The 22,700-nt window shown below is 39.7% G+C and overlaps 1 protein-coding gene across 3 annotated transcripts in view; it reads left to right on the top strand.

Moving 5' to 3' along the window:
- Positions 1 to 22,700, top strand: part of adgrv1 (adhesion G protein-coupled receptor V1) — a 118,600-nt gene that overhangs the window by 33,524 nt on the left and 62,376 nt on the right. For 2 of the 3 annotated variants that reach the window (XM_023343662.1, XM_023343661.1), the window contains exons 22-63: positions 553 to 926; positions 2,630 to 2,809; positions 3,216 to 3,396; positions 3,522 to 3,715; positions 3,838 to 3,967; positions 4,241 to 4,321; positions 5,215 to 5,354; positions 5,445 to 5,810; positions 5,905 to 6,148; positions 6,764 to 6,979; positions 7,083 to 7,298; positions 7,376 to 7,620; positions 7,714 to 7,895; positions 8,806 to 9,304; positions 9,397 to 9,703; positions 9,849 to 10,058; positions 10,933 to 11,063; positions 11,250 to 11,349; positions 11,438 to 11,617; positions 11,726 to 11,889; positions 12,433 to 12,520; positions 13,439 to 13,517; positions 13,607 to 13,745; positions 14,200 to 14,341; positions 14,770 to 15,035; positions 15,140 to 15,315; positions 15,437 to 15,564; positions 15,648 to 15,829; positions 15,937 to 16,083; positions 16,196 to 16,276; positions 16,412 to 16,676; positions 17,698 to 17,820; positions 18,446 to 18,668; positions 18,773 to 18,977; positions 19,066 to 19,212; positions 19,333 to 19,588; positions 20,392 to 20,594; positions 20,680 to 20,856; positions 20,950 to 21,132; positions 21,229 to 21,408; positions 21,673 to 21,837; positions 21,928 to 22,048. In XM_023343662.1, coding sequence (XP_023199430.1) covers positions 553 to 926; positions 2,630 to 2,809; positions 3,216 to 3,396; positions 3,522 to 3,715; positions 3,838 to 3,967; positions 4,241 to 4,321; positions 5,215 to 5,354; positions 5,445 to 5,810; positions 5,905 to 6,148; positions 6,764 to 6,979; positions 7,083 to 7,298; positions 7,376 to 7,620; positions 7,714 to 7,895; positions 8,806 to 9,304; positions 9,397 to 9,703; positions 9,849 to 10,058; positions 10,933 to 11,063; positions 11,250 to 11,349; positions 11,438 to 11,617; positions 11,726 to 11,889; positions 12,433 to 12,520; positions 13,439 to 13,517; positions 13,607 to 13,745; positions 14,200 to 14,341; positions 14,770 to 15,035; positions 15,140 to 15,315; positions 15,437 to 15,564; positions 15,648 to 15,829; positions 15,937 to 16,083; positions 16,196 to 16,276; positions 16,412 to 16,676; positions 17,698 to 17,820; positions 18,446 to 18,668; positions 18,773 to 18,977; positions 19,066 to 19,212; positions 19,333 to 19,588; positions 20,392 to 20,594; positions 20,680 to 20,856; positions 20,950 to 21,132; positions 21,229 to 21,408; positions 21,673 to 21,837; positions 21,928 to 22,048 — 8,016 coding nt within the window. The remainder of the gene's footprint in view (positions 1 to 552; positions 927 to 2,629; positions 2,810 to 3,215; positions 3,397 to 3,521; positions 3,716 to 3,837; positions 3,968 to 4,240; positions 4,322 to 5,214; positions 5,355 to 5,444; positions 5,811 to 5,904; positions 6,149 to 6,763; positions 6,980 to 7,082; positions 7,299 to 7,375; positions 7,621 to 7,713; positions 7,896 to 8,805; positions 9,305 to 9,396; positions 9,704 to 9,848; positions 10,059 to 10,932; positions 11,064 to 11,249; positions 11,350 to 11,437; positions 11,618 to 11,725; positions 11,890 to 12,432; positions 12,521 to 13,438; positions 13,518 to 13,606; positions 13,746 to 14,199; positions 14,342 to 14,769; positions 15,036 to 15,139; positions 15,316 to 15,436; positions 15,565 to 15,647; positions 15,830 to 15,936; positions 16,084 to 16,195; positions 16,277 to 16,411; positions 16,677 to 17,697; positions 17,821 to 18,445; positions 18,669 to 18,772; positions 18,978 to 19,065; positions 19,213 to 19,332; positions 19,589 to 20,391; positions 20,595 to 20,679; positions 20,857 to 20,949; positions 21,133 to 21,228; positions 21,409 to 21,672; positions 21,838 to 21,927; positions 22,049 to 22,700) is intronic. The other variant, XM_023343663.1, reaches the window with a different exon arrangement.

Raw genomic sequence — 22,700 nt, 5'->3', positions numbered from 1 at the left:
CTTTTCTTTATATTCCCTTTAATTAATGCAGACAATAGCATGTGCTTCACGAATGGCTCTAAGAGGGGAAATACCTCATGCCTCTTTTGCTTCATACAGTTGCAAAATAGACATAAAGAAAAAACTGTCAAGCGAGTTTCCTGTTTGCCCCAGGGAACTTGACTCAAAGAAGTATTTCATAGTGTGAAATTTAAGTTTATTTTTGCCGCAGAGGGACAGGTTTGTACCTCTTGTATAAGTACAGGAGAGGTGTGAGAGGTGCAAGTGTATAAATGAATAATGAGAAAGAGCTTGAGCCGGGCGTCTGGTGGCTTTAATCAAGATTCTGTTTGTTGTCTTAATCCAGTACGATAAAGCAGCCAAATTAATACAGAAACACTAACATAAATTTAGACATTTATATCTGTTTTCGTTAAGTAGCAAAACTTTTCTTACTTGTATAGCTTTGTTATAACACTATGAACTATTGCTGCTAAGTTATTAAATATTTTAAATATAAGGGTATTACACAAATAGCATTCAGTAATCTGTTCTTGGGTTTTTCTACCCCAGGACCTTCTTCAGTATTCATTGGGTCAGATCTCAAGGGTGAACAGCGCTATACCGGACTTCTCCAGGATGTGCGCCTGTACCACACAAGGCTTAACCGTAGCCAGATACACGAGCTCCACACTCAGCCTGCCAAAACAGACCTGCGAAACATCTCGGGTTACCTGCGGTACCGCCAGGATGAGAGGCAGAAGTCATTCGTTGTGGAAACCAGGGACGATGAGGAGGTGGAGGGAGAGGAGGTGTTCTATCTGCAGCTGGTGGCTGTGCATGGAGGCGCGCGCCTCCCCTTTCCCAGACCCACTGCTGTTTTGAGAATTATGAAGAGTGACAACGCCAATGGGCTTTTTGGATTCACTGGGGCCTGCATACCTGATGTAAGTGCAGATGAAGAGTTTTTCAGCAATCTCTGCACATTTTCAAAATGTGATTGTGTTTTGGCTCTCAGCTCACCTATAATAGATTTGTCCCGTATATCAACACAAAGTGGTGTATAGTTATGAAGTGGAAGGTAAATAACACGCTTAAAAAAGTAAAAAGTATGGTATGCATTTACTTCATCTCCCTTTAGTTGATAACCTTTGAATTTGTCTTTCATTGTCCCATGGGCTGTGTATCTGTCAGCTTTGCACAGCTTAAAGTTTACTTTTTTGGAGATTCTTAAAAAAAAATTAAACTTCTTGTTCTGATGGAGTATGAATATTTGGCCTGGTCTTGTATTTGCTGCAGCATTTAACAGATTTTCCATCAGTGTCGCAGTGTGTAGCTCCAGCTATCTGCCCATCTATTCTCAGTTCAGCTTACATTACATTACTTTATCTTGTCACACCTTGAGTGCTAAGGAAAGGGATCCCCACAGCATGATTCTTCCATCACCAGATGCAACCATACAGATGGTTTGCTCAGGCTGAGGTGCAGTTTTAGTTGTCACTTCTAGTGGTTTTTCCATGTAGACAAAACTTTCAATTTTGATTTCCTTTGACCAGAATAGCTTCTTCTAGTAAATGACTTTTGTTGGTATAGCAATTGATGAAACACCAGGGTCATATTGCATTGGTTTTCTTTATCTTACATGGACTTGGACATGTCTCCATATCATGATTCTTCAATTATCATGTTAGACTATAGGGATGATGCTGTATGAAGGAAATGATGTTCAGTTTTTGTCTTCCTCCAAAGTTGGTGACTAGAATTTTTTTCTTTTAGAAAAGCGGACCGGGTTCATCAATTGAATTCTCAGTTTGCTGCTTTTCCTTCCCATAATGAGAGTTTCCACTGAACCTGATTCAACGTGGTACAAATGAATGTATCTCTAAGCATTTACATCATTAGAAAAGTACATATTTTTATGGTCACCTTTATTTTTATTTATTTATTTTTTTGACTAGGTGCCTTTATAAAATATCATGTAAAGATAAACACTAGGAATTACTAACGTTCATCACCATGTGTCTTGGTTGGTCAATCTACTGATAAAGTACTTAAAGTAAAATGTCATTTTTAAGACATGTCTCTATAGGACCTGTGTTGTAGAATTGCCAACTCTTAGTCAATGCCCAGTAAATACATAGTATGCATGATATCAATACATGTAATATTAACCCATTGGGTTGTCAGTCTCTGTGCTGCTGCATATTTTATCAGTCTGAATGCCAGGCTGCAGAGAGAGAGCATGCTGTCCCTTTTAATTTTATTGGACTCGTGCACTCTTGTGTTGTGCCGTCTCAGGTGGAGCGACAGCTGGTGAGGCAACACAGGTCTGTCAGAGGGGGCATTCCTTTAGAAGTGGATCTGGAGTTCCTTCACTCGAAACAGGAGATCCTGCTCCTTGTTTCAATCAATACAACAGATGGCAGGGCTGAGGATGGCATTCCATCAGAACCGGAGCATCTCCTTTGTTTTACACCATCTAGAGACAGAGTTACATGCACTATCAAGTGCTACCACAGTAGAGATGTTAGATGGTGATATTAGCCTTAAGTATTAAGCTTACTCTTTGAATTCTAACATACTGCTGTAAGTAAATGCCAGTCTACAACTGCATCCTTACATTAATGATGTTTGATAAATGTTCCAACAGACCACTGAAGAGGGCTCCACCGTCTCCTGTGTGATTGAGCGTGTGCGTGGTTCTCTGGATTTTGTCTTTGTGAACTACACTGTTACGCAGCTGGACAGCTTGAAAAGTGACAGCCCAGCACATGAAGACTTTGCAAATGCAACCGGAGCTGTGGTTTTCACACCTGGACAGCTCTCGGAGGTGTGTCAGTGTCTGAGTCTTTCTGTGGGTTGGGAAAGATCCTTGTAGTGGAGTTTATTCAGGAAATATGTTTGTACACTGTACACAGAAAGCAGGCAGGAAATGCTCTGCGCTATATTTACAAATTGAAATGATAATTTCATAAAAATTCCTGATGTGCACTTTAACAGAAGTCCTATACTCTGGCTGTCTTGTTTCTTGATAAACAGCTCCTCCTAGAGGGCGCTTGGTAATAAATTTGAAATTTAGCAAACAGGTGTAGGGAAGTTCTTGTATTTAATGCTGCCACATAAACACTATTACTTCTGTTTGTTTAAAAACACACAACTCTAAAACTAGTAAAGGCTACAGTCTCCACTTTTTCTTTTTTGATCTTGGAGGTAATGTTTACCAATCCTTCCCTCAGGTACTGAACCTTGTGGTGTATGACGACAACCTCCCAGAGCTCTCAGAGTCTTTTCAGATTACTCTAGTGTCAGCAGAGTCTTCTGATGGAAAGCCAGGCTCCACCCCCACCAGTGGAGCCAGCATCGATCCCAATAACTCTGTTAATACTGTCACTGTCAGAGCAAGTGACCATCCTTATGGTATTTACTCTCAACATGGGTTACAGTTACAGACCCTTGATAATTACTAAGTAACATATGACCCTTACTTTTACCTGTTTCATCGTACATTTTCCTTTCTTCTCTCTTACCCTTCTTTCCTTCAGGACTGTTGCAGTTCCAGCCCAGTCCGCCTCAGGAAGGTCTGATCTTACCAGCTTTACAACCTGCACACATCACTGTTCATGAAGAGGATGGTCAGATCCAGCTGCCAGTCACCAGAGCCCAAGGCCTATTAGGAAAAATCGTTGTTGGGTACAGAACAACCCCCTTCACAGCGTCCAGCCCTGAAGACTATAAGGTTATTTTACTTTTTTTTTTCTTTTTTTTACTAATTCGCCTACACTGACGTTGATATTTTTTTCCGATTGACAGAAAAAATATATTTGGAATGTTTCACTTTTTTGTATTTTTCCGCATCAGGACTCGACGGGTATTCTAGAATTTCTTCCAGGTGACAGGTTGAAGTTCATCAATGTGACCATTGTAGATAATCCCGTCCCAGAGCTTGAAAAGGATTTTAGGGTGGAGCTCTACAATGCAGATGGAGGAGGTGAGAAGTTCAAATTTAAATCATGAGTTGATTTTCCTGAAAATATTATGCTTTTTAAAAATCTGCTGAATTGCTGATGCATCCTGTTCCTTTCTGTGTGTACTGTGTGCTGTGCTCCCATTTACTTCCACATACCCACATGTGTGACTGCCTGCCGACAACTCCTTCCTTCTTGCCCCTCAATCTCCTTTCTGGTGTGATTCCAATCTGGCTTCAACCCCTCCATTCCCAACACCAAAACTTGCTTTGTGATCCATGTGTGTGATCCATTAGTTGATCATTTTCTACATGGTGAAGCAAGTGGTAGTGGGGAAAGTGATTTTGACTTCCTCCCTCCACCATATCAGCACCCTGGTAAGTCTCCCCTCCTCAGCTCCCCATTATGTCTCTTTTGTCTACTCCTTTATCATTACATTCCTTTAGGAGTGTTTGCCTTTTTGATATTTACATTACGCTGTGACCCTGGTGAGCAGTAATTAAGAAGATTGACATGGGAAAAGCAAATAGCGTTCCAAAGAGGCAAACAGAACACCCTTTTGTATGAACTGTCAGCACTCAGCACCCCACTGTCTTCCTGAAACTTTAGGATTCAGTAAGTAATTCTTAAAATAATTGGAGATGCAATTAATTAGAGTATTGTGGCCAGGTTTGTTGTAAAGCTTTTAACAAAAAGTTTTACTAGACAAATTTAGATTTGTCTAGTAACCAAATCTAAAATTTATAGAGCATCTTTCAAATTGGAAGGGTTTTTACTGTTCTGACGTCAAAACAGATATAACCAAGTACTAGCAAGGTATACCTTAAAAAGTATTCATGAGTGTCTATAAATTGGCTCCTCTTTGTCAGCTTGACAATATGTTGAGTATAAAATGACTAAAGTACCTTCCTGTGGTAGCAGGCTGTATGAACAGTGGGCAGTCTTTCCTTATTATAGGATCTTATAACTTTTGCTCTTATGTCAACCTTTTTATAGATTTTCTATTTTTAATTTTCAGGCTGAAGGTCTTCTGGTCACCAGGAAATTTCTCTGTACATCTCTAAAAATAAATCCATACACTACTAAAGCTTGCATTTTTATGTCATGTTCTCAATCATACTATTACAAAAGTTTCTGTTCAAAATAAGTTTATGCTAATCAAATGACTTCTCTGGAAGTACTTTCTTCACTCTTCTCTAGTAGTGTTTTTTAGTTTTTCATCCAAAGTGTGACATGTGAAAGTCAAAATCATCTGCAATTTTCTACACAGCCAACTTGGGAATTGCATCTCGAATTACTGTCACCATCGCCGCTTCTGATGATGCTCATGGAGTGTTTGACTTCAGTCCTCAATCTCTATTCGTTAATGGGACAGAACCAGAGGATGGGCTTAGCTCCATCAGCCTGATGGTTAGTCAAGTACACAATTTACTATTTGTAGAATGTTCACAGATTGTTGAACATCCTGAGCATTTTCTTTGGTTTTCTATCCTCTTACAGGTGGTTCGGTCCTTTGGAGACCTCTCTAATGTGACTGTGTACTGGGAAGTTGATCCCAGTTCTGAAGGAGAGCTCCTTACGAGATTTGGCAACATCTCCTTTGGTGTAGGGCAGATATCAAAGAATATAATCATCAGAGTAGCCCAAGATGAGATCCCCGAGTTGGACAAGAGATACACTGTGTCTCTGGTTAACGTTTCAAAAGGTCGCCTGGGTGTCCAAACATCTGCCACTCTGACTGTGTTCGCCAGTGATAATCCTTATGGTCTTTTTGTATTCGCTAATATATCGAGGTCTGTTCGTCTTCCTGAAGCGGGTGTAACTGTCTCACTCACTATCCAACGACTGAAAGGAACCATGGGTCAGGTGTGTCCAGTTACCATAAGCTGAATACATAGACACATTTCCATATGTGGCTCCTGTGTCATCCTTCAAAATCTTTTCCGCTTTTTGCTATCAGGTGCAAGTCACATATGGGACACTAAAGGAGTCTGACCCAGAGCCTTACAGGACTCCTGGTGTGGGCCGAGCCACTGAAGGGCAGGACTTTGTTTCCCTTCTTGATTCAGTTGTGTTTTTGGCCAATCAGACTGAGGCAAACATCACACTCAGAATACTTGACGATGTAGATCCAGAACGAGATGAGAGTGTGTTTGTCAAACTGATCAGTCTTGATCTCATCAAAGGAGATCAAAACAGACCCAGTAAGTTACTGTGTATAGAATTTTCTGATGGTTTTATTTTTTTTAACATGAATGCAATAATGTCTAAAGCATTAGGGCAGTCCTCCAAGTCACTGAATTCAAATGTTTAAGTCACTTTCATGCCCATAGTTTAATAATATACATCACCTAGGGCATTTGTATTGTTCATTTGTGAAAGAAGGGGCTGCTCCCAGGAGCTCAATAAATTCCAGTATGGTACCATAATAGGTAGCCACCTGTGGAAGAAATCCCGTTGTTTCATTTCCTTACTACTGAATATTTCATGTCAACTTTTAGTGGTATTTAGTTGAACCAACTGGCAAAAACAATTCACAAAGATGTGGTAGACCACATTAACCACATCTAGTCCAACACCAGCATCTGACCTCTCAAATTCTCTCCTGGTCCAATGTTTCCATAAACACACTGACATCTTGCAGACAGTCCTCCTAGAAGATCAAAGGTGTTATGGCTACGTAGGACCAACACCAAGTTAAACCAATATTGGTTTGATTGTCATTAAAGTTTGTGTATCTAATATATTTCAAGAAGATAAAGTATTTGTAGTAACTTTATCATGTTTAATGCAGAAAATATGCTTTCTGTACCATTCAGTCTTGACGTCCCCCTCTCTGGGCCCTTTGACTGACATTGTTGCCCAGGTGATAGTAGAGGCCAGCGACGACGCTTTTGGAATCCTTCAGTTGTCTGCTTCTGCTGTCAGTGTTGCAGAACATTATGTTGGGCCCATAATAAATGTCACGCGAGTTGGTGGGATTTTTGCTGACGTGTCAGTCAAATTCAGAGCTATTCCTGTGACTGCCAGAGTCAGTAAGTTTTGAATAAATGAAGCATAATGATGAAAAAATCCAACTGATTGGTGCAGCTTCAGGTAAGCCTTTGCATTATGGTGTGCTGGTGTGTGCTCTTGCAGGCGAAGACTACAGCGTAGCCTCGACTGATGTGGTCCTTTTAGAGGGAGAATCCAGTAAATCTGTTCCAATCTACGTTATTAACGATCTGGTTCCTGAGCTGGAAGAGACCTTTGTCATTGAGCTGATCAACCAAACAACCGGAGGAGCTCTGCTGGGAGAGCCCACACGTGCCGTCATCACCATATTGCCTTCTGATGACCCTTTTGGTGCCTTTGGTTAGTAGCACCAATCCAAGTCCTTCTTTACTAGAGTATTTATTGCTTAACAAGTTATACCTTTTTTATTTACCCAGTCTTTCAGGCTATCCCAGTGACAGTTGAAGAACCAGAATCCACCTCTGCTGTGGTCACATTGCCTATTGTGCGCAATGCTGGCACTATTGGAACGGTGGCAGTCCAGTGGCGGGCAACTGTTAATGGTAAACTTGCAGAGGGGGATATCAGACCCACATCTGGAGAAGTAAAATTTGCTCCTGGGGAGACTATGAAGACGATCAAGATTGAAATATTACCTGACGATGTACCAGAAATTACTGAGGTGACTAAAGAAATGAATAAAGTAAAAACAATGCATAATGATATAGCCTGTCTTGTTATAAAAAAGTATTTCTTTCTTCTCTGTGTGTTTTAGGTTATTAAAGTAGAACTAATCGGTGCCAGTAATGGAGGAAACTTGGGAGCTGATACGTCTGTTAACATAATAGTGCCTGCAAATGACAACCCATATGGGACAGTTTACTTTGAACAGACTGTTTATCGTGTTCAGGAGCCACTCGAGGGAGCTTACGGTGCTAATATCACTGTCCGCAGGAGGTACTTTTCAGAATAATTTATTGACTACTGAGCAAAAGTATTCACAACTCAGCCACAAACCTCAATATGTTTAATGTGGGTTTTATGGGACTGGCAAAAGTATTGTGCAGTTAAAAAGTGGAAGGAAAATTATACATACAATATGCTTTTATTGCTAGACCACTGTATTGTTGCTGTGGCTGTGTTTACTGTGTTGTCTTCCTGGGAGGTGAACCTTTTCTCTAGTCTAGCAGAAATTATCCCAGTATTATCCTGTATTTAGTCTCATCCATGTTTCATTCAACTCTGACAAGAGTTCCTGCTCCCACTGAAGAGACTTCTCCCCATGCCATAAAGCTGCCACAATCATGTTCCACTAAGGCAAAGGTCATTTTATTACGATGCATTCTCGTAATGTGAAGTGTCTTCCATTACATAAGATTTTCAATATCAGAAAGTCACTATTTAGGACAATTTGACTAAAGCACATTTTCCTGCATATTTCTCTGTTTCCACTATGTGGCTTGTAGCAAACTATAAAGGGAACTTCTTGACTCTCTGTTTCAACAGGTCATCAATCTCACTACTCTTCCATTAAGGCCAAATTTGTAAAGTGCATGACTAATATTAGCTTTAGTAGCAATGAACTGCTATCTTACCGTATGAGTGTAAAGGGGGCTGCATGCAATTATACAATACATTCTCAGATTTTTAGTTAAAAATCATGTATCGTTTTCCTTTCACACCACTATTATGTCCTCTTTAGCGTTGACCTTTCACATAAAATTGCTATAAAATCAAATAAAATGAATGGCTGATGTGTCAAGATCTTTTTACTGTATATTGTTTAACACTTATGCATATACTAACATACAACAACACTCACTATTTTTCACTGCTGTTTTTGTTTTTCTCCTCTGCTCTATTCCAGAGGAGGTCACTTTGGTCGCTTGGAGATCACGTACAGCACCTCTGAGTTTGACATTGTTGGCTCGGCTCAGGCTCAGGACCAAAATCTATTGATCTACTACGACTCTCCGAAGTCAGGTGTTCCAGCCAATGGCCTCTTTACAACAGTGAACATCACAGGTCAAAGAGACCCTGTGGCTGCATGTGCTGCTGCCTGTTTGAGAGAACAGGCCTGCCAGGCCTTCTCTCTGTCATCAGCCGTGACTCCTCCGTCTTGTTCGTGGGTTACATCCAGGGCTGACCAGCTGACTCCTAGATCTCAGGTTTTGACTTATATGAAAAACACCACTGCAGCTGCTGTCTTGTTTAGTGCCCAAGCTGTGGCGGGAAGTGATTACGCCCCTGTCACTACTCAAAGTGCCTTTATGGAGGATGGATCTGGGACTGCCAACCTATCAGTCTTAATCTTGACTGACAAGCTTCCAGAAATGGATGAAAGCTTCTCTATACAGATTTTAAAGGTAAGGCTCAGTCCAATTTAAACTTAATTTATATTTCAATCTATATACAAAAGCTCTGTGGTAACTAAATGTGTATTCTGTGTTGTTTGAAGGTGAAGTTGGTCAATTTGACCGTGCCACCAAAGAACTTGCCTACTATTGGTCTGCCAGCTAAGGCTGTAGTCACTATAGGAGTGAACGGAGATGCATTTGGCATATTTTTGATCTACAGTCTCAGTCCCAACGCCACTAAGGAAGGACTATACCTTGAGGTTCAAGAAGAGCCCACAGTTGTACCACTGGTCATTGAGAGAAGAGGAGGAAATCTGGGCACTGTTACTGTAGAGTGGAGATTTGTTGGAGGAAAAGCCACACCAGATTCTGATTTCATTGCAAGTGGAGGGACTCTGGTCTTTGATGGTATGTTAGCTTCTTGCCCATCTCCTTAGCCTTAGGGTTATTAAAAGCTTTACCTTTCTTTAATTTGTTTTACAGTTTGAATATGTGGATTTAACCAACGTTGCACCTACCTTTTTGCGTCTACCTTTTTTCTCTTTGCATGCAGGTGATCTTAAAAAGACAATACAGGTAGTAATCAGAGACGATTTGGAACCCGAGGACAGCGAGAGCCTCATGATTGGGCTTGTTAACACAGCTGGAGGAAGTCGTATCCTCCCAAGCTCAGACACTGTAACCATAGTGATTCTAGCAAACGACAATGTGGCAGGAATAGTAGGATTCGATCCAGGCTCACGTTCTGTCATTGCCAGAGAAGGTGAGTATTGTACGCAAATTTGCAAGAGCTGCTGTTCCAGTACTGTCAATGTGGTGGCATACCTCTTTTTAACATTCTGTCATTACACAAACCTCAGTGAATTTTATTGGGATGTTATGTTATAGACCGGCATTGAGTTGTTCTTTTTTTTTTACAAAGGAAGAAAAATATGATATGCATTTCTTTTTAGCTTTACTGTAAAGTGACAAGTACTGTAAGTCATTGTCAAGTCAAGCAAATTATAAGTAGTCCAATAATGTTCACTGCAAGCCAGATAAGAAAGACAGCAAACATGTTGATGCACTACATACAAAATGCTGCATAATTATGCAACACTTTGTATTCATTTGTGACATAAAATACCAATAAAATCAATTTAGGTTTCTAATTAGACTGAGACAAAATGTGGAAATTATTTTAGCCATTTTGTCATTAACTAAATTTTCCACATGTTTACTGTTCTCCTGTTGCCAGAACAGTTTAAGAAAGTTTGTAGAATCTAAATCTGTTTACATCCACATTGCAGCACAGAAAGTTGCTACTCTATAAGATATGTGATTCTCCAGAAACAACCAAGCACTCAAATAAGAGGAATTTCTGTAAGACGACCCTTGTGTCACTGGAGATGTCTTCTAATTATGTATGAATGTGAAAGTGAGAGTAAGCACTTATGGTGATGGCTGTTGATGCTCCAACAGGTGGGCTCCAGCCTATTCATTGTCATGAAATCATTTGTGCTTGAGCGGTTGAAGTCTCCATAGTGTTAGACCTCTTGAGAAACCTATGATGTCATCTACACCATAAAAACATTTTGTTGGAAGTTAAAAAAAAAAAAAAATTACTATGTTGCACTGTATTATATTTCTTATTACAGGCGAGAGGTTGACCTTACTGGTTTTGAGGTCAGCTCCAGGTTTGGGTAACATCACGGTAGACTGGACTGTTCAAGGTCCTCTTGCTCACCGCACTTTTATTCAAACATCAGGGACAATTTTCTTCAATGAGGTAAATAAGATGTTATATGTTTTTTTGTGAAACATTTGTTTCCTGATGCTTGTGTTTTTCTTTCCTAACCTTAGCCCTAACCCTGCTTTGTGTTATGACTAAGCATTAGTGTCAACTGGTGAACAGATTGTAATGAAATGTCATTTGCATATTATAAATTCAGCATATTTGTGCTGATTCCTACAGGGACAGCTAAATGCCACTGTAGTGCTGCAGCTTATGGATGATGCCACACCAGAGAACCAAGATCAGTACAGGGTGTCACTTTCCAACCTACGAACATTTGGTACGAAACATAATGTTTCTTTTAGTGAATAAAGAGTCTGGAAGATCTTTGTGAATATACATAATCTGCATTCAACACTTGCATGCAGGTGTTGTAGTGACTGGCCGTGCTGCACTGGACATTCAAGGGAGTGAAGCAGTACTCACAGTCGACACCAGTGATCAGCCATACGGGCTGCTAACGATCGCACCGTCATCCCTCAGGGTGAGCACAGAGGAACGGGACCAGATTATAAAAATCTACATCAACAGAGAGTTCGGCACCTCAGGTTTGTAAGCAAAGTATGAACACATACAACTGTAGTTACCTTTTAATAGATTTGTTAAGTTTTCCTGTACCACAAAGAATAGATGACAACATTTTTTTGTACTTGTAGGAGCGGTGAATATTACCTATGAGGTTATTAGAGGTTCGCTACAAAATCTGTCTGAGGTGGAGGGTGCTCTTGCTGTTCCGGGACAAGACTTTGTTTCTGGCACTGGCTCTGTGGTCCTTCAGGAAGGACAGACTTCAGTTCCCATTCCGGTCACCATCCTGGAGGTAAGGACTAGATGTCTCCCTATCCCATTTGTTTAAACTCAACTGTCAAGTGCTGCACGTATCCTCGATAAAAATTGTTAAACCCAGAATTATTCCTGCTCCTCTATTTAGATTTCAAATTATTTTTATTCAAGTTTAGTGCTAAAGAGAAATGAGACAGGCATATCTCAAAAGATGATAAATCAATGTAAGAGAAGCATCAGTTTTGAATAAATAATTGGGTATTATTTACATTTTAATAATCATGTTGAAAATTACTTATGTTCTGCACCTGAAGATTGATAATGCCAAAAGTTGTTACATTTGATGGGATTTAACAAAATGTAATAAAAACACAAACAGATGCCTCCTTGAATGAAGAACTACAGTATGACTATATATTTGAGAAACGATTACAATTATTGCATTTTGATGATACATTTGCCATTACATCCTCAGGTTGTATAGGTATAGTATATGTTCACATTCTCTCTACAGGGCTTCCCTCACATTTATTTAGCAGACTGGGTAGAATATTGTGTTTACAGCTTCTTTTCTTATCAGGATGACATTCCAGAGCTGCAGGAGTTCTTCTTGGTCAACATAACATCTGCAGTGCTCATCACAACTCTTGCAACTGTTCCTCAACTTGGTGAGTACTCTCTGTATAGTTGTTAGTTGAACTGGGACAATAATTTCAAGCCAGTATGGACAGTCCTAAAAATTTACTTTTTTGTAGTTTCTTTTGATTTTGTTTTATTGTTTTTCTAATGCATTGCAATAAATTTTCCTCTTGTCTTTCTAAAATCCTTTAACATGTCCTATTGTTTGATGAGCAGAGGTTGCTTACTGTACATTGCCAGGTAAAATACACATACATATAAGTTTGAACTGGTTTACATATGAGAAACTAAAATGCATGATGTACCATCCTATTCCAATATGCTGTTAAACTTTCAGCTCTTTAGGTGCAGTTTTTCTCCAGTTTCTTTGAAATCTTGACCACAGCCCAATTTATGAATGAGTAACTTTAGAAAGTGATGAGTTGACAAAGTATAAGTACAACTACAACAGTGCTTGGAGGTTCCCAGAATACTATCAGTCCGCTGCCTGGAGACACATGGTAAACATGTTCTTTTGGCAGCAATCATTATGTGGCTTGGATGGTGAGACTGATGCTTTTTATGATTGAGGAAGTCTTGGGATTTGGTGGCAGCGCGTAGCCCTGTGTGGTGAGGAAGAAGAAAGCCAAACTAAACCCATAACTGGCCTCCCAGTGTCCTGGCCGCAAAGTAAATGGAAGAACACTGCTCAGAGGGTCATAAATCAGTCCATAAATACATCACGCTTGGCTCCTCCGCCTCCCAGGCTTTTCTCAGGAGATGCCTCCTAGTTGTAATCCTTCGCGTTTGCCATGATTAAAATTAGAGCCCCTGCACTTACTCCCTTCCCAGCATTTTTGCTGCTTGCAGTTCAGATAAGCCTGGTGGAAAAACGAAAGCACAATTATTAAATTATAAACCACAGTAAGAACATAATTTTCATTCTCTCTCTGTTTGCACTCCTTTAGACACCAGTGGCTTGGTGGCAGAAGTCACCATTGTTGCTAATGATGGGATTAGAGGGGTCATTGAATGGACAAGCACCATGTAAGAAAAAAACATCCAGAAATTTGTACCATTTAGATATATGCCTACGTTGTGTTAAACAATTATTTGAAATGTGCTCTTGTCTGCAGGTATGAAGTGAATGAGACAATCGGAGCACTGACTCTCGTGGCGTACAGGAACAAGGGGACATACGGGAATGTCTCCCTTTTCTTCTTTGCTCAGAACTTGGAAGCCCAACAGGGACTTGACTACAATACTAGTCAAACGGTTAGCAATGTCCAGGATTCAAGTATTCATTATTAAACACAAAGTCAGCACTCTACACATGTATTTAGACTGTAAATGTCCCATTTGCTAGTATTCTACTAGCTGTCAGGACACAAAAATTTGGAAAGAAGATGCTCTGCTCAGATGAGACCAAAAGAAAACTCACTGGATTTTTCTGCTGTGTGGCTTAAAACTAACTTTCCCCACCATCCTCATGGTGAAACACGGCGGTGGGAACATCATTATGTGCTTTGTCAAAATTGAAAACATCTGCATTTAATATTTTTCCAGTTAACATTACAAATTTACATACACTTGAAGGATTTATTGTTGCTTAAAGAAAGCCCACTATACCCTGATTCTAACCTTTTTCCTGAACTTAGGCACCTAATGGGTTTTTGTAAACGCTAGACTGAGTGTCAGTTTTCGCTTTTAACTCCCTCTCTTTTCGCAGAGGCTCCATTTTGTTGGCGGTGAAAGGCATAAGTTTGTGGAGGTGCAGATAATTGATGACACAATTCCAGAGGGAGCAGAGAGATTCCAGCTAATCTTGTCTGAGCCTTCACCTGGACTGGAGCTTGGCAGAAATACTACAGGTAGGAAAAGGGACAGCCTAGAACAAAGATTTTAAAAGCTACCACGAAAGTAGGTAGCGTGATGTTTCAAGAGATAACTTGAAAAGAGTGTGCACTTTCTTCTTCAAACAAAAAGTCATTAAGCTGACTCTCTTCACACCAGTAAATTCCCCCCTTTTGGCAACCATCGTGTTCTTATACTAACTTTTTTCCTGTTTTAAATGTGTTATTTTTTTTTACAAAACCAGTCCACTAGCTCTTTAACTAGTGTCAAAGTTTTACCTTGTAGTTCAAAAATACAAAAAAATGCTGAAAGAGCTGGGTTAGATTAGAAAGTCAAATCCCTTTCACTTTGTTAAGCAATTGATACTTTTGTTGTAGTGATAGACTTCAATATGTTGCATATAATCCACAGTACATTTTCTAACTTTCTTTGTCTGCTTTAACAGCTACTGTAAATATCCTGGCCAGTGATGATGGACATGGTGTTATTTCCTTTAACACCAGTGATCATTTCCTGTTACGGGAGCCTACCTCTATGTCACAGCTGAGTGACAGTGTAGCTAAACTCTATGTGGTCCGTAACCCAGAGGAAGGCACTTTTGGCACAGTCTCGGTTCAGTATACCATCGTGGATGCCAACGGCAGCCTGGCAGAGGGTGATGTGATGCCAACGCAAGGTCTCGTAGTTTTGGAGGATGGAGTCCGATTTAAGGTAAGATAAGCAAATATAAGTACCAAAAGGCATTGAAAGAAATAAAAAATAATTCCAGAAGCTCACATAGATCAAGTTCTGATTTATTTTCCCTGTTGTTTCAGATGCTGGAGGTCCGAGCAATACGTGATGCTGAACCTGAAGGGAATGAAACATTCACATTGACCCTGTTTAACCCAACAGGAGGTGCACGACTTGGGGAGCAGCTCCAAATTCTTATCACTGTCCTGGAGAACTTAGCCCCTTCAGGCTTGTTCCGAATCGGACCCTCTCTCAACAGGTCTCAGTACAGTTTTATCAAAGGATCTGAAAGGAATGCTGCTGCTTACGACCTATCACATGTTTTAAATAGTTAAAAACTGCATTTCCTACATAGGGTTATTTGTTGTGTCTCTATTCAGAACCAGCACAGCAGTGGTGGCTGAAGAGGGAAGCAGAGCTGTCTTCCTCACTGTCTCTCGCAGTAATGGCTTGGAGTCAGCAGTTAGTGTAGAGTGGGAGATGCAGTCTGGCACAGCTACAGCTTCTGGTGAGGCTAAAAAGTAAAAATCAATCTAAATCTCTTCTTGCGCTATTCTTTGACTCAGAAGATACTCTTCTTTCTTCCTACAGTGGGTCCCCTCCCAGTCATTGGTCTGTATCAAAGCTTTGAGAACAACCCAACATCTGCTTGGTGCTCCATTCCAGGAGAGTCTTCCTACCTGGCTTTAAGGCTTGACCTGAAGCCCGCGGTTGGGGCCGTCCACACTTTAGCTACTCTGTATCGGTGGCAAGGTGTTTTTGTGCCGATAGAGGTGACCTGAATATTCCACCAGAACTAGCACAATATGTTCTCACAGTCTAGGAATGATTGGAATACGAGGGATTAATTAAGCAACATTATTTTCTCTGATTGCTTTAGTCTGTCAGAATCCAAGACCCAGCCTCATGTGTTGGGTTTGCAGTCAATGGTTCTACCTACATTGCCATTACTCGTGGTGGCCCTCCCTTCTACCCTGCTGCAAACCTTAGCATCTTTAAACTGCAGAAGGACCTCAACATAACATTGGCAAGTATAAAATCAGTCATATCACAACATCATTGTCATGTTTTGGTGCATTGATATATCATTATGACATGTAGCTTATATTATATGGAATACATTATTTTGGTTTTTAAAGGAACAAATCATAGGAGTTGAAGCCCTGGATGTGAAACACCTATCCACTGGAGGCAAAGATTACCTAATAGCATCTAGCCAGGTGATGCAGACTCTGCCACTTTTAAGACAATCTTTAGTTTAATTTTAATTTTTTTTAACAGTTGAAAATATAAATGTCTCCAGTTTTGATGGGCGTTATACATGAATTAATTTTCTTTTTTTCCCGATTTTTTAGATTTTTGTTTGGACAGGCAGCTCCTTTGCACTCCACAGGACTCTCAACTTTGAACAGGACATCCTGAGTCTATCTCCATTTATTCATGCAGATGCGCTCTATCTGCTGGTGTGCATTGACAGCCAACGTGGGAGCTGCCAACTTCTTCAGTGGAGCAATGGCATATTTCAGAATCCACAAACTCTTCCACTTTCCGGCAGAGCCATTCAAGTGGAAGTAGTGAACACAAGAAGAGAGGATACTCTGCTGTTGATTGCTGTTGAAGGTGATCTAACTTGTATGAGTTCATAAAATATTTGCTTGTTTGTATGTTCCTAAATTTCTAATGATCAATAGACATTTTTTTTCTCCATGAGCACTTCTTTTCTCTAACACCTACCCAGGTTTTGGAATAGTCAGATCAATGCTGGATGGCCCGACACAATATTAGGGAAACATAACAATGCAATATTGTTTTGGAGTGCTGTGTTAATATCCATAACGACTGACCCATATTTAGCATGCTGTGACACATAGGTCAGGTTCGAGCATTAAACACAAAGAAACGTCCATCCAGATGGCTAAATACATTACTAACATGCAAAGTGTCAATGAGTCCCACATGAAAAAGGAGCCAACCAATTAGAATCAAGAGCTGGTACCTGGATGTGTACCTTCAGAAGTGTTGATAAAACAACATGTAGAGATATCAGAAAATAATATCTGAAGTGATTTGGCAAGCAAACTGTAAGAACAACAGCATCAACAGCGTAGGTAAGATTGTTTAGGTTCACTATATAAACAAAGTCTAGGATGCCTGTAAAGTGGGACTAATCGATAGTATGGAGACAGGAAAGTAATGCATTGTATGTTTTCTTTGTTTTCATCTATATCTTCTTGGTAATTATGCTACAGTTTGATTTTATTACAGACTGCAAGCATGTTGGTGAAACAAACAGAAACTGTTTATTGCTCACTAAACATCTTTGTTCTTTTGTTCCCTCTATGATTGTAAAACTTACAGTCTCGGTCTGGTTATATATTTTTTGCAGTGCTCTGTTTATTATGAAATGATATGATCCTTCTGAGTTTGAAAAAGTGGGGAGATTTTAGTTTTGACCTGTTGTGGGTTTATGTGGAAAGGCCTCAATGTGCAGCACAGCAGAGCCACAAAAGGACCCAGAAGTTGTAATTATTCAGTTTTGGGTGTGTCAGTCAGGCGAGTGGTTACATAAACATGCTATTCTGGTGTGAATGAACGTATTTCTCTGAAGCATTCTTCGTTTGCTTCTGTTTTCTTCTAACAGGTCCCTCGCCATCCTGCGAAGTATTACGGTGGAGTTTAGCAGAACCTTCACCACAGCACCATCAGTCCATTCCTCACCCAGGACTCGCCTCCATTCACTCCTTTACTGTGCCGTCAGGGATCAGTAAGCACTCATATCCTGATCAACTCTTTCTGTAAAGAATTAATGCTAATGTAAAATAGCTGAAGAGTTATAGCGTCATGAAAAAGTGTCTATAGATTTGTTGAGTTTTTACTTGTGTCACATCTTTTAGATCATCTAACAAAGCTTAATCTCAAAGATAATCAGATTAAATACAGAAAGCAGTTTTCTGAAGTTGATTTAATTTAGGGATAAAAGTGCAGCCTATCTGACAACATAATGTGAGATCCTAAAAAGCATCCCCTCACCTAAAGAAGTTTAACAACCTATGAAACAAAGTCATTGACTTTAATCAGTCTGCAAATGAGCGACAAAGCCATTTGCCAGGTTTGAGAGATCCAGATGAACACAATGAGATTCATTATACACAAATGCAGAAAACATGGAACATTGATGAACCCTCACAGGAGTGGCCAGCAGTTAGGCAACTTAATCATGAGGCCACAAAACAAAGAAGACCAACAAATAAAACACCACAGGCCTCACTACAAGAAGACGACTTTACACTCTTACATTTGTTAAGCATTTTGTGGAGGGATAGTGCTCTTGTCTGAAAAAAGTAGAACTTTTTTAAAGGTGTGTACTCTAAACAGAGATTTCTTTTTAGCGTATGCCCTGCTAACTGGAAGAAATGGCTCTTCACTTTACTCCTGGAGATCTGATGTCAATCTGTTCACCATGATCCTGAGGGCACCTAGAGCCAACAACTTCCTCTCCTTCATGGTCCCATCTCTAAATGGCACAAAGGCCCTTTTGGCTTCCTCTGAAGATAATAGCTCAACTATCTATGAGTTCACCTCTGTCTCAAATCAGTCTGACTTCATTCCAAGGTATGCCCTGGATTACAAATATCAAACACAGGTTAGTTTTAACAGAAACAAATAGAATCGAAGGACAAAACGGGGTCCTTGTCTCTTTCTTCTCTGACATTCAGCTCCGGGGAGTTATACTTTGCTCCTGGTGACAGGGAACTTGATCTAGCAGTCAACGTCATTGACGATGATATCCCTGAGGTGGACGAGGTTTTCGGAGTTAAGCTGAAGAATCCAAAAGGAGGGGCAGAGATTGGGTTTGGTGGTGAGGTAACAATTCTTGTCCCAACTAACGATGATGCCCATGGCGTTATTGGGTTTGCTCAGGTAAGAATTCATTTTAAAGTGCTCATTGTGTTATTGACTGTTTAAAAGTATTTCTAAGTATTAAGCTCTGCTGTACATATATTTGCAGAATTCCTTATACATGGAGGTAGAGGAGTTGGAACAAAATAATCAAATTTCTCTCAACGTTGAGAGAAAAAGAGGAAGTTTTGGTCGACTGACTGTTCACTGGGCAGCTAACGGTAGTTTAGCAGACATTTACCCCACGTCCGGAGTGGTGAGTAACTTCTGCTGCTTACATTAGGACCATTTTTAAAATGCTTTTTAAGATAATCACTGCCATTAGTTTTGTGTCGAAATGTCGCAATTTAGTGCAGAAATGCAATTTTCTTTACAGGTGACGTTTTCTGAAGGTCAGACTGTAGCCATCATCTCATTAGCGATAATAGCAGATGGCTTGCCTGAGTTATCTGAAAGTGTCATAATCTTCATCCGGGATGTCACTACTTTGGGCCTTCAGAACATCCAACAAGGTGCAGTTATTGACAGGCAGCGGGCTCAGGCTCTGCTTACAATCTTACCAAATGGCTCCCCCTACGGCGTGATTGGATGGCATCTGGATTCCCTCTTTACACTAACACAGGAACCACAGAGTAAGAAATCAATAAGTGACAGTTGCTTACATGTTAATCTATGAGCGATCATTGAGTTAAACTCTCTAGTATTTTATATTTAGTTAGCATTTTTCTGATATTTTCAAAGTAATCACTCAACCATCCTTTCATATTCTTTGAAAAAAAGCTACTTTAAGATTTATCATAGATATCAAGATGTTTTGATTTGTATGTTGGGATGTAATTGATTTGATTAATCCATGAAATGGTCGAATAATATTTATTAATTAAAGCATTGGAGAAATATTTATTGAAATGGTCATACCTACTAATGTAGAATATTTGCATACTGTCATTTTGTTAGTGGAAGTCTTCCAGATCCATGCAGCGCCTTGTAAAAGTATTCATGCAGCTTAAATATTTACATATTTTGTCATTTTATCACCACAATCATTCATGTTATTGTCATTTTTCATATCAGGTAATATAAAAATGAAGGGGTGTGCATAACAGTACACTGAAAGGAAAATTACTTTTTTTAAATAAAATCTCTAAAGTCTGTGTTCAGGCCTGCTTAGTCTATAGATTCCTCTATTTTTCTTTGCAAAATAAGAACAAAGTAGTTTAGATCTGAACAACTTCCAATATTCTGCTGAAGAAAAGCATCCCATGACATTATGATTCTTTTTTTTGAGTTATCAGATAAAATGACAAGAAAATACATTGAAGTTTGCCATCGCAAAAGTTAAAGTTGAAAGGCACTGTAGATACTGTGATTATGTGTATCATCTGGGTTTTTGGTGTTTACTATTTACCTTTATCTAATTTTTTCTAATCTGTAGGAACTCCAGTCAATGTGACTCTTTCTATAGTAAGGGAGCAGGGATCATCAGGTCAGGTGGCGGTCCATTTCCAGACAAAACCAGCCTTGAACCAACACCCTTCCAATCAGGCTTCTTCAGGAGAAGACTACTTAGCCAGAGATGACACCATTGTTATGTTCAATGGTGCCACAGTGGCGCTCGTCTCTATCACTATTCTACCAGTAAGGACGGGTGATCAGTAATTAATTCACAATCTTCTATAGTTTTTCCCTTTTACTTAATGCACATGAACATGTGTTATTGCAGGATGATGTCCCAGAGCTTGCAGAAAGTTTCCTGGTAAATATCACTGGAGTGGAGATGGTAAGTGGGTCTGTTGGAGCCGGCCAGCCAAGTCTAAAGAGGCCTGGGATGGAAGTCGCAGAAATCACCATCCAGGAGAACGATGATCCAAGAGGGGTTCTGCAGTTCAACATCTCTGAGGTGAGCGTGCAAAAAGGTGAATTAAGGTGAGGGGAAAATATAATATGTGCTCAATAATCTGCCATAAAAAACATTACTGTTAATCTTGTTTAGAATTTACCTGGAAGTGTGCTGGCCTATGAGATACCACCTCCAGACAATATCCTTCATCTGTCTGTGGTACGACTTGCTGGCACAAGTGGGAGACTGGTTGTCTATTGGGAGGCTCAGCCGATCACAGCTGACCGCAATGACTTCACCCCTGCATCGGGAAACATCACTTTTCAAGAAGGCCAGGTAAGTCAAGGTGTAGTGTTCTGAGCTGATATAAACATTTCTGAACATAATATTCAGCGCCTTACATCGTAGGTTGTATATTTCTTAAAACGTTAGAAAAAATCTACTATAGCCATCACCATCTTGGATGATGAACAAGTAGAGGCCTCAGAGACCTTCAGAGTGGATTTGCTACGGGTGGTCGGTGGCGCTCGTCTTGGACAAGTGACCTTTGTAACTGTTGTGATTCCGTCCAATGACTCGCCTCTCGGACGATTTGGATTTCAAGACTTGGAGGTGAATGTAATATACTATATATATATATATATATATATATATATATATATATATATATATATATATATATATATATCACCTTACTATAAAAATACACAATACAGAGAAGAGTTTTATTTATCATAGACATTAGTATAATATGTTTGAAATTAGGCAGCATAGCATCTAGAAAACCTCATGTTGCTGATAAATTAAGAGTTAGAAAATTTTTTCCCTTTATTTTAAAATGTACCAATATGTGTTTTTATTTTATTTTTTTCTCAGATTGTGGTTAGTGAGCCCAAGTTTGTGAATGATCCGTCAGCTGTGGCGACACTCACAGTGGTGCGTAGTTCAGGAGGTAAAGGTGCAGTGGTGCTGGTGTGGCAGGTGGAAGACCAAGCCATAGATGATCTCTCTCCTGTTAATGGCACACTTGTCTTCACTGAGGTGTAGTATAAAATTGCTATTTGCTGATCCATTGCTTATAAGAACCACTTAGGATAAAATTGCAAACATTATCTAAATTTTCTTTTACAGACTGAGCCTGTCAAGTCATTTGTGATCAGAGTCCTTGCTGATAATTTGCTGGAGGGAGATGAACATTTCATTGTTCGCTTGCTTCCTGCTGACAGTGGTGCTATCATCGACCCTTTACATGGTTTGTATTACATAAAAATGCCAAGCTAACAGTATATTAACTTACTGAGGACATGTACCCAGGTTTATAATACAGCAAATATTCATCGTCCTTTTCCATCTTCACTTGATGTCACACACTCTTCAGCTGAGACTGTCTTGGAATTTCTACCTTAATTTTGTTGGACCTCTTTTAAGGCTGTTAATGTCACAGTAATTGACTGGCTGGGATTTCTGCTATTGGTCTGCAGTGGTTTATCTTCTACTTATCAAAATTCAAGTTTTATGTGACAGCATGTTATAAAGACTCTTCAACTGACTCGTCGTTTACCTAACTACAATGCTAGCTGAGGATACACAGATTAGCATAACCCTGAACTGTAATCATCTTAAAATGCTTGCTATTCTATACCAATTCTATGCATAGATTAACAACTGGAGTGCTCTGTGTTTCCTTCAATTATTTATATAAATAAAAAATTGACAAGTTCCTTTAAATCTACAGTCTGCTTTTCAGTTTAGAAACACACAATACTTGTGTATTGCTGCCAGTCAAATTGAAGATTTGGTATGAAATATTTTTCATGCTTTAGAGAGCAATAAATATAATGGTTCATATGCTGCAGGTGCAGATTATGCATTCTTGGCACTGGGTGAAGCTGTGTGAATATTTG

Source organism: Xiphophorus maculatus, chromosome 12 (assembly GCF_002775205.1).
Source record: "Xiphophorus maculatus strain JP 163 A chromosome 12, X_maculatus-5.0-male, whole genome shotgun sequence".
Classification (NCBI taxonomy): Eukaryota; Metazoa; Chordata; class Actinopteri; order Cyprinodontiformes; family Poeciliidae; genus Xiphophorus; species Xiphophorus maculatus.
The sequence above is the reverse complement of the archived record's forward strand: the minus strand, read 5'-3'. Positions and strand labels throughout refer to the sequence as shown.